Source organism: Monopterus albus, unplaced genomic scaffold (assembly GCF_001952655.1).
Source record: "Monopterus albus unplaced genomic scaffold, M_albus_1.0 scaffold38.1, whole genome shotgun sequence".
Lineage (NCBI taxonomy): Eukaryota > Metazoa > Chordata > Actinopteri > Synbranchiformes > Synbranchidae > Monopterus > Monopterus albus.
Window position 1 is genome coordinate 2,442,213 of NW_018127918.1, and position 11,530 is coordinate 2,453,742.

At 39.0% G+C, this 11,530-nt stretch overlaps 3 protein-coding genes across 6 annotated transcripts in view; all 3 read left to right on the forward strand.

Moving 5' to 3' along the window:
* Window positions 1-11,530, forward strand: part of rad51d (RAD51 paralog D) — a 477,561-nt gene that overhangs the window by 37,184 nt on the left and 428,847 nt on the right. The window lies entirely within an intron of this gene.
* The window catches only part of doc2b (double C2-like domains, beta), a 116,874-nt gene that overhangs the window by 1,172 nt on the left and 104,172 nt on the right, over window positions 1-11,530 (forward strand). The window lies entirely within an intron of this gene.
* On the forward strand, window positions 71-11,354 carry tmem248 (transmembrane protein 248). Of its 2 annotated transcripts, none has more exons than XM_020598610.1 (7): window positions 71-758; window positions 1,373-1,531; window positions 2,949-3,237; window positions 4,340-4,490; window positions 5,537-5,720; window positions 6,731-6,912; window positions 8,419-11,354. In XM_020598610.1, exons 1-7 carry the CDS (start codon window positions 756-758, stop codon window positions 8,474-8,476), a joined length of 1,026 nt encoding a protein of 341 aa, XP_020454266.1. In that variant the 5' UTR covers window positions 71-755; the 3' UTR covers window positions 8,477-11,354. The 2 variants fall into 2 exon arrangements, with proteins under 2 accessions (XP_020454266.1, XP_020454267.1); XM_020598611.1 differs by having other exon boundaries at window positions 73-758; window positions 6,731-6,874.

Genomic DNA, 11,530 nt, shown 5'->3' on the forward strand with positions numbered 1-11,530 from the left:
ACAATATATTAGGCTACTATAAGAATAAGAATATTGATATGCCTCCTTGTCTTATATCTCCAACTTGCGTTGTTTTTGTTGTTTTTGATGCTTTGTCATGTTTTCACATGCCCTGTTGGTCCACTCAGTTGCATCAGATGAATACTTTTGAAAGAAAAACTAAGGAACACTAGCTTTCAGGAGCTTAATATTAAATAATCAACGAATCTGTTAAGGGAGTTAAGCGATAAAGATGTCTCTGAGTTCATTAAACAAACAGGACTACAGTTAATCGGACTGAATCATCTCGTCCACACTCCCAAGCAGAAGGTAGCGCTAATGCACCTACAACGGTAATTGTTTCATGCCGTTAAAAATAAAAGGGAAGAAGAAAAAAGGATGACGATTAAAGAAAATGAAGAAGAAGCTGAAGCTGATTTCACTGCGCAGTGCGGGTACGCAGAGAAGATATTAACAGGGAGGCTTCATTCTTGACGTTATTCCAAACTATACGCAAGAGAGATTTCTCATCAAACTTGCAGTGAACTATAGCTCAAAGAATGGGAAGAAGTATATATGGTGGTTTTAACGCGGAATGCCTGGTTGTCTCCACTAAACACCGATTACTACTCTTCAGTGGTATATTCAGGAGGGACTAGCTTCGGGAAAGCAAACAAGCTAGCAATACAGGGTAGCTTCGCAGTGAGGCTACCTTGCTAAACTTTTCCTGGCACGAATTTTGCAGCTAACATCTGTCGCATGCACAGAAAGAGAAAATGGTGAGAACTGCAGATTTCTTTCTTTCATTAAATGTAAACGTAGATGTATTTTGATTTTTAATATGTCATGTCTGTCTCATTGTTGTCACATTTTGGAACATCTGTCAAAAGGCCAGCCAGCCAGCTAGCTAGCTAGCTAGCGAGTATTGCTACGAGGTTGACCGCTTCTGTCACCTGCCTGACGATGGTGTTTTTTTCAAGGAAGAAGCCCAGATCAGCACATGATTAAAAGCCCTATAGCATGAGTTGCAGTCCCCTGTGTTTAGTTAGTCGCGTTCCTTCAACAAACTGTCGACTTTTGAATTCTTATTGACTCGCCTCGCCCCCCCCCCCCTCCATGCCAAAAAAAAAAGTATTGGAAGCTTGATACCTAGCACTAAATGCATAACTTTATGAAGATCTTAAGTTTACATAATACATGCTCAGGTTTTGAGACTTTAGGCCTAAACATCTCTTATACATTGTTCAGGTCAGATCTGTGACTTCATAAAGTTATCTAATGAATACACAATTGCAGACCATGAATCATTTAAAGTATATGTGTCTGTAGCATATTATTTACCATTGTTGTTATTGCTTAAATGTTGGCACATTGTGCTTTTTCCCATATGCAGGTGTACCTGTTAAATCCTATAGAGAACCTCAGAAGCTACATCAACAACCGTCCACCCCTGGTCATTTTTATGATCAGTGTCAGTGCAGTGGCCATCGCCTTCCTGACTATCGGTTATTTCTTCAAAATAAAGGAGATCAAGTCTCCAGAGTTGACAGAGGTGAGAAACACCCATATAGGTCTTGAAAAGAGATGAAGTTGCATGGTCTGCTGCTTCAGTTCTTTCAAATACCAGTAAAATGTGGTTGCTTCTAATGCTAAATGTCACTAAAACCTTTGTGAGTGGTCTGCTTTATGCCTCAAGAATGCATTTGTCATCATCTAACTCCTAATGTCCACATGATTGTAAAAACTACAACTGGAGACCAAAAGGTCATATGAGAACCATGTACCGTAATTTCCGGACTATTGAGCACACCTGAATATAAGCCACACCCACAAAATTTAAAATTAAAAAACTGTTTGTACATAGCCGCAGGTGGACACCTGCGAAATATCACGTTGTAACATGAGATATTTCGACAGCCAGATCGATCGCCTTTAAATTGAAAGCTGCATCATATGCATTTTGTCATGTGTTTTCCATGATGAGAGTGTGTGAACAGCAGCAAGACAAAAGAGATGGTGATTGACCCCCGGCAGAAATCACCAGCACTCACGCCGGTGAGCTTGCAGGGATCAGATATTGAGATTGTGGACACCTTTAAATACCTGAGTGTCCACCTCAACAATAAAGTGGATTGGACCAACAACACAGATGCCCTGTACAGGAAGGGCCACTTGTTAAGGAGACTGAGGTCTTTTGGGGGGCGCGGGGCACTCCTTCGGACATTTTATGATTCTGTGGTGGCATCTGCAGTTTTTTACGCTGTTGTGATGTGTGCTGTGTAAAATGTAACCTTCTGATGACTCTACTTTTATAACCCTTGTGTGTATCAGTCCTAATGCTTTGTTGCCTTTATGTAACTTTTTATTTTAAGACTAAGTGTTTTTTGTTACTACGTACTTGCGTACACATGCACCGCCCAAAGTGGCAGCAAGTTACAGTAGCTGTGCCCTCGTTGTGTTCTTTCCCGTGTTTCTATGAAGTTCTGTTCTTATGGTGTTATGTTGGTTGTTCTCTATTGCTGCTGTAACACAGAAATTTCCCCACTGTGGGATCAATGAAGTACCTACCATGAAGTGAAAAAAGTGTTGGCTTATCGTCCAGAAATTACAGTATGTTCAGGTCTGTATATACTGTAGTGAGCTTCCAGTACAGATACAGAAGGTGCATACATGCAAATTAACTTTTGCATGTGGATCTGAACTGAAAAGCAGATATGCATCAAAATGGCTGTAGAAGTGCCATACATGGATGCTGTTGTATGCCAGTGGATATGGAATATGTACATTGAATTCTGCCAGTACATAACTTAAATATCACAAGGGAAGTTCTATGCATGGCGTTCCACATGTGGAAGGTTGAATAGATTTCAAGTGTAAAGTAAGTGTAAAAAAAAAAAAAAAGTTTGACTTGTGGTTAATTGCACCCTACTGTCCTGTCTAACAAATAAAACATACATACTCTCTCTCAGGACTGGAACACCTTTCTGCTGCGCTTTAATGAGTTGGACTTTTGTGCATCAGAGAATGAAACGATAAAGCATGGCATGAATGAGTCAACCACACCAGAGAACATGGTTGTGACCAGTGGCCAGGCTCGTCCCAGCACCCAGGCTCCCCTCCTGTTGGAGGACTCCGGTCCCATCAACATCTCTGTCCCCATCACCCTCACGCTGGACCCCCAGCGCCCTTTTGGAGGATACTCTCGCAATATTACCCACCTGTATGCCACAGTGCTAGGGCAGCAAGTTGGCCTATCTGGTAGGTTCTCTTTTGCATTGTCGCAAGTTTTTATTTGTCCCCATGGTAAAATATGCATGATGCAGGTACATCAAAGTCAAGGCCACAGATTCTAATGATCATAAAATGTATCTAAAATGTTTGCAGTAAAAATGTCAAGTGGCTAATTCCACTGTTCCTGTGTATCCGTGTCCTCGTGTATATGTGTGTTCTGTGAGCCATCCATGTCAAGATTATGATCCGTCACAAACCTGTTTCACACTGTTCCACTTGATTTGAAAAATTACGACTCAGTTTTCCTTAAGTTATACTATACATAAATTATAAATTAATCCAAAAGTTGTATTTAAGTATCGTAGTATATGAACGTGAGTGCATGTCTTTTGTTTCGTTACCCAGCAATATACTGCATTTTAGACCCTGTGTTTTTTTTTGTTTTTTTTTGTGTACAAGTGTTTTTCTTGAATTATGGTTTTCACATCTACTTCTCCATCTAACTAACCTTCAGGTATATTTGGCACAAATGGAATTTAGAGAGAAAATTATTACCAAGACCCAAGTTCTCAGTTACTAGAAAGGTCATGTTTTTCATGTCCTTATCAGCTGTTTGACTTTTCTTATGAGAAGCAGAAATGCTTTTGCTTTGGGACTCGTGCATGGTTTCCTGGATATACCCATCTCTCCTCACTCGTACCCAGGAGTCGGACCACTCACATTGAATAATAATCTACTAATCCCCTTTACAGTTAGATAAATATTGAATAAGCCTACAACATCAGTCTGTCATTCCATATCAGGGGAGTGTCTTGGTATAACATTGAATATTGCTGCTGTGCCTCCGCCTGGTTCCTAGCTTGGGAGTTGTATGCCTGCTGTTTAGACTCTTCTAGGCTCTAATAATTGCCTCGTTGCTAGGAGGCACCTCTCTTGGTTTTAGCTTAACAATGGCTGGCTGCATTTGTTTTGTCAACATAAAGTTACATGAGAGTGGATAGGCAGGTTAAAAGCATATGGATTGCACTCTGTTGGGTTTCATAAAAAATATAAGGCCGTCCAAAACAACTCTGTGGTTAAAGAGTTGGAAAAAAACTTTCTCTTTGCTGTCATTATATTTTGTGTTTAGGCCGAGAAGCTCATGAAGAAATAAACATCACTTTCACCCTGCCTGTATCCTGGAACTCAGACGACTGTGTACTGCACGGCCACTGTGAGCAGGTGGTGTTCAGCACTTGCATGACTATAACAGCGGCCAGCAATATCTTCCCAGTCACAGTGTGAGTTGGACTGCCTCCCTGACTCATGGGGAGACACTTTATATCTCTGTCTACAGTATCTGTGTTTTTAATGTCTGCTTTTGGCTGACCGACTTAATGCATTTAAGCAGTGACAGTAGTTGGTGTTATGGTCTCTGAGAAAGGAAAATGAGTATGACTGAGTATGAAGGCAAAACATATGACCAGTACTAGAAGCTGAGCAGTTTTTGTTCCTTCTTTTCATTTCAAAATATTGTATATTCTGATTATCGTTGTGATTTAATGTTGTTACAGGAATTAAGACTGACTCACTGACTTGGTGTCTGCACCACTATTCAATCTCATTGTTACATTTAGTAGCAGATGGCAAATTGATTAGTTGGTCAGATTTATTCACACAATAATTTGCAGTATTTTTTTCCCCTTAAAGTCCAATGGCAGTTCAATATAGTTCTTGTTTGCTGCATGTAATAGAACCAAAAGGCTTATTATTTGTAGCTGAAATGACAAATGCTCCCAGCAAATTTTAGCAGCTATAGAGAATAAGTGTTCATTCCATGTCATTCCAGTCTCCCAGATATCCGTGGAGATTTTATTATTGGCAGTTTGTCACTGTTTTAGAGTGGACAACATCTATGAATGTCAGACTCTAGTGTCTGTCTTAGTATGTAGTATTAGTTGCCATGGATGCTGCTTTTGCCTTATAGAATAAGAACTATGAAATTGCAGTTAATTATATATAAATGTTTCCCATATGTTGGTTTTGTTGATATGCATAGACTAGCCTTGTTAGTTTTAGCTTTCCTACCACTTTGTCTATCCACTTCCCAGGTCTGTGAAACTTCAGATAATAAGACACTGTGAATTAAGTAGTCAGATTAGTACAGAACATTACATAAAATGATTCTTGTCCAGTTGATGCAGAAGCAGAAAGTGATTATATAAATGAGGCAATAAGATCTCCAGCAACAGCTTTAACATTTCTGCTGTCTGTCACTGCCATAACCAACATAATGTGAACATTTCTATGGCACCAGTCAAACAACAATGTGTGTTTTGGTTTGCAGGCAGCCGCCACACTGTGTGCCAGAGACGTACACCAATGCCACATCTTGGTACAAGGTATTCACTACAGTCCGTGACTCAGATACCAAGTACAGTCAGGACTACAACCCCTTCTGGTGTTACAAAGGAGCCATTGGCAAGGTGTACCACGCACTCAACCCAAAGCTTACTATCATTGTTCCAGATGTGAGTCACCAGCTCCTTGTTTTCTGATAGCAGTCATTATGTTTATTTAACAGTTTCTGGTTAAAGTATCTAATATCATCACTAGTTGGTATCTCTCAGATGGAAGCTAGAATATCAGCCTCATTCTTCATTCATTTCCCTGAAGTATTCTTTATTTCCCATTTTCTATTTTTCCAGCGAGAGATTAAATGATTAGAAGTGTGTACCTTTGTGTTAATATAGCATTTTATACCTTAACATACTTTTTCAATTTTTAAATTGAAATAGATAGGTGAAATAGATAAGTGACAGCACTTCCACCGTATTTGTGGAATGACCCATATATGGTGTGTGGGTGGAGAGAGCCTATGACATCATCTACAAAAGGCCAGCCCATTGTAAAGGAAAAACACATACAGAAGTATATACTAACTTAACTGAAGACACCTTCTGAACCTTTAACCTCTGTCTCTATTCACCTCAACAGCTACAATAAAATTAATCAAAGTTCTAACAATAATACGAACAGTATCTTTCATGAACGCAATCAGTAACGATAACACATCTTGCAGATAAACCGTCATATAACACGCAGTGGCGTCCTTTTAAATAACAGAGAAATGGACTGATACTTGATGTTTCACTTTCCTTGCTTTTGTCTCTATTTTGATTAAGGGGGGCCTAAATTGTTACATTTCTCAAGGTTTTATTTTATCCCTCATCCTTACTGCACAGTTCAAATTAGCCTATAATGTTCAAAATATATTGAAAAAGTCTTTATGGAGTGGAAACGAAGTATATTAAAGAGTAATTTTTATTACATTGCCATGAAGTTATTTTAAAAAGACTTGTAGTCATGTAATAATTAAGTTGGTCCCAAGGGAGGGTGGTATAAACTGCATAGCTATAGAAACGCTAACAGTACTTTATGGCCATTTTGTCCAAGGAACATGTAGAAATCGCCTTTTCGTTGTAACAAAACCAGCGGTGAACTTGTGATATTTACCTCTTTTTAACATGTTTCTTACCAGGATGACCGGTCCCTCATCAACCTACATCTGATGCATACTAGCTACTTTCTGTTTGTCATGGTCATCACTATGTTCTGCTATGCAGTCATCAAAGGTCGACCTGGCAAAATACGACAAACCAACCCTGACTTCTGCCCTGAGAAGGTACAGCAGACACCAGCAGTGCTATATGAAGTGAACAGGTAGTTTCAGCCAAGCCTCTACTGACCGGTGACTGGTCAAACAAAATATCCAATCCTACTGCATATTTTTTTATTTTTCAAACTATATTATATATATGTGTGTGTGTGTGTTTGTGTGTATATATATATATATAAAGGTTGTTTTAAATGAGATGAACCTTTATTACTCCCACAACAGGGAAATTCACAAAGCTACAGCAGCAAATGGATAGAAACAAGGCACTCAGTGATAAAAATAGAAAAAGTAACAGGCAAGGTATTAGCAATATAAATGTAATAATAAAAAAAGCTAATATTACACACTGGTATAATTAATGTTTGCAGTTTTACATTCCATAGTCTGTTACTGACAGAGCTGCACAGCGCTGTCAGTCTCATGCATGGAGTGGGACTCATTCTCCAGCAGGGTTGTTAGCTTGGCTAATATCAGTCTGTCGTCCACGACCTCCCAGGACAGAGCTGACCCATTTGACCACTTGGTCTAGTTCCTCCTGTCCATGGTCGAGATGCTGCTGCCCCAGCAGTCCACTTCATAAAAGATGGCTGATTCCACTACTGTCTGGAAGGAGGTTCTCAAAAGTGTGCCCTGCACTTCAGACAACTTCAGTCTCCTCTGGCCTTTGTTGTAAAGTTCATCAGTGTTGTTTGAACAGTCCAGTTTATTGTTGAGGTGAACACCCACGTACTTATAAGAGCCCTTTCTCTCTTTCTTTATTTTTAATATCCTGCAACTGTGACACATTAACTTCTTATGGCTTAAGATATAAAAAGCACATATAAATCCTGCCCATGTTAATATACTGTATTTGCAGATTGTACCTGTTACTCTTCATAGATTAAAACAAGAGGTGTATTGTTGGGAACCTACACAAAAGCCATAAACCCTGCAAGGACAGTACTGTGCTGTTCATGATCCTTCTGCCAGGTGCATGCAGCATCTTGCTCACAGGGGTAAAGGAAGATTGTCCTCAATGGTCTGTGCATGTTGTAACACAATACAGACAACGACATTGGCGACATGCATCACTTTTAATCACAGCCACTGTACAAGCAGCCCACTCATACCAGTTCAGTGATAGGTCAGTGTTTCAGTGACTCGTAATAGGACAAAGCGTTGGGTTTGAGTGCTCTGCTGCAGGGACAACACAGCAAATTGTACTGTTTTTGGATCCAGTCAGGAGAGGGTGGAGCCAAGCTGAAGTGCTGTAGTTCTTCATAAAAGCGCACTGTGACAGTTCTGGTTTGACTGCTTCTTGCCCTGCTGTATTTAAAACTGTCTCGTGTTGAATTATTTTTACTGAAGAATAGACTCAGTAATGCTGCACTGTAAACTCAGTAGTTAATCACCTGAGGGAATCTGATCAGACTTGAAATCTCTTTTCTATTCTCTTGCCTTCCTGTGATTTCACTGCTCCTTTGGTGATATGTGTGAGGATTGTTTATTGTATGCATTAATTTGTGTCCTGAGGTTGTAAGTCACACTAAATGACATTTCTTCTATTGCAGGTGGCACTGTCGGAGAGTTAAAAAGATAGTGGAGAACTATATCAGAACTTATCTGTAACATGGACAAACTCAACAAAACAGAAGAAATAAAAATAAAACGTACCAGTTACCTAGTGAAGCTGGAAATGCAAAATGGGACACAAAAAGGTTCTGTAAATGCATTCATCTTGCAGTGTTGGTTTCTCCAACCAAAGATATACAAGTGCCTGTATCTGTGTTGTAAATATTTGTAGGACCTCTAATACTCTGTGCAGAACCTTTAATTTCTTTTTATCTTATTATTTTTGCCTGAGTCCCCTTGTGCCATGTCAGAACATGCAGTACACAAACAATGCAGAAGGCCAGGTGCAAGGATGATGTAGGCTTCCTTTTGAAAAGTCAGTCTTATTTTATCAGGCACATAGAGCTGGGTTATTCAAACCATTCTATGGCATTTATCACAGATTTAGGCTTTGTTGTAAATGTTTGAATGTCTCAGAACCATCTGTAAACAAGATTTATCTCCCATGATGAGAAAGCATGATGCTTAGTCACTCGCAATATGTTGAAGTGAACTGAATACGCTTCAGTACCCGGCTTGAGATATTTGCTTGAGGATGAGATGCTTGTGACACATTTCTCATGAAGTCACCAGTAAGCACTCATCACTGCGGCTTCAGCAGGGAAAAGAATAAATATAGCACCCATCTCCGCACCAATCTCAACAATATGATCAAAAGTCTTATCCGAATAAAGTCCATTCACAGTGAGCTTTGCATAATTAGTATGATTGAGAGTTCAACTAAATAAACTGTCTCTACGGAATTAAATAACATCAAGTTTCCCCTGTTACTTGTTTCAGAATAGGCCGGGAGACCATTTTGTCTTTCCAACATTGTGTCATTCCCCTCTGCCACAGCCATGCTTCTCCTTCTGTTTTATTCCTGTATGATGAGCCTGTGGTTTGAAATCAAGCTTGTGATTTTTGTCCTATAGTAAATGTCATATTTTATGGTATGTTTGAATTACATTTGCTTTCACTTTAAGCTAATCAGTCAGATGCATGTTCAAGTGTCTGCATAATTAGCACATCTTCAGATTTCTTGCACTTTTTGGGGGGGGGGGTCTACGAACACATAAACTGTCTGCTGAAGGAACAAGTTGGACTCCTAAAATTATTTTGTAGTACAACAAAATGTGTAGAAACTGGCTTGGTGTACAAGTGTGTGTGTGTGTGTGTGTGAGGGAGTTTGGGGATTTAGAATAAAGGCGGGTTTAGACTGTGATTCTCTGAAGTCTTGCTTCAGGTGACTATGTGGGTACATGTGAGGGTAATGGGATTTATTCAGTGCATATACTGACTTGACTGGGCACAGAAATAAAACAGGTTCACCTCCAGTGACCTGCATATAAAAAGTCTTCACATGAATGGCTCTTATTGTGTTGTACTGAAGCTCTAACTATAGCTTTAAGGATGAAATTTCTGCTCTTCTAATGGTTATATATTAATATTTTGAGAGCATGACTGACTTTGACAATCATTTATTCTAAATATACTGCAATGCATATTAGGTTTGTAACAAAGGGGGGAAAAACAACAGCATTGTAATTGGGTAAAGATTATTGTTGATGTTAAAATCCTGAGTGATCAAGCACTGTCCACTGTGCTGTCTTCACAAATGTAAAATGTATGAACATTTTTCCAATCCAGTCTTTGCCCATAGGTGAAGCAGTATAAAATCTTCCTGCAGTCTTAAAGGAAAACTAAAGAGGAAATAATCTAATTCTGCCTGTAATGTCTGTTATGTGTGACTTTTGAAAATGGCAATTACTGATACATTTGACTTACCTCTGTTATTTTGTTCCTTAATTAATGTACCTGTTGAATGTACTTTATATATTTTTATGAAGCATAATCTAAATCAGAGATGCAAGACTTTTGAGTGATTTTAAACTGTGATGTAGCTTTGTTTTGTTTTATCCAGTGTGAAAGGCTTTAATTGTGTTAGGTTGACTGGTATTCATATCTTATAAGTTTAATCTTTTTGTGGCATAAACAAATTTCTTGCCACATTATTTTATCAATCACTGTGTGTGTGTGTGATGGTGGATGAGTGAAAGGTGTTGGGTTTTGGTCCTTGTGGTTATGATACCTATGGTTTCCCCTCCATATTGAATCTTTCTGATTTTGAGGTGTATCCATATTTGAGCATGGATCCGTTGCTTTTATTATCATGGCTAGCTCCTGTGTGCTTATGGTTGGACTTGTGCTCTTATTTATTTTATTTTATTTTTTTGATTTGGGTGTTGAAGGTGTGAATGAAGCATGCTACGTTATTGCCAAATCGTCATCCCTCTTTGTGTGATTTTACTTTTCTCATCTTTGGATAGAATTGCATCTCTAATAGCAAAATGCCTTAACATTATCCTGTGTCATTTGAGTTGTCTTTGTTTCATTTGCCGCATACTGTAAAACACGCCGGCTTTCCAGAAACGAATCCAAATACAATACTCGCGTTATGACTTCTGAGCTGCAAGGAACTCGGATGACACTGATTCTTGAGTGGAATAGATTTTTAAGGAATGGATGGCTGCTGTTGTGGTTTTGCTGCAATGCCACTGTATCTCAAAGGATGGGAGTAAACACAGTGAAGCCATAAGTTGCAACATCTCAGTGTTCTTGGCTTGACATTAAGCAAAACACACAAGTCTCTAATGTAAGGCTGCCATTTCACCCTGTTATCCTTTCTGACATGTTAGCAGTGCTTACAGATGGCAAGTATTAAGCCAACTCTGTGCCTTCTGCACTATCAAGCTGCATCCTCCTCCCTGTACATACAGTAGATACAGTAGGACTGTGGGTTTAATGTGGCTAAAATGTCATTCAAAACCTTTTCCTCTCCAGTGAAACTGCTGTAAATTAATTCAAGTTTAAATAAATTGTCTCTGAAGCTCAACATTACTTTGTCCCGGACTCTTGTTCGATCCACTGCAGTAGTGTTTTTTTCCCTTTGGAAGATTAATGATGTACCATTGGAAATAAATTTAACTAATTTGCTGGTACTGAAAGTGAACTGTAAACTTCCCCAAATGTTACACAAATAGTGCATTTGATGGGAACTATTTTTGCCAT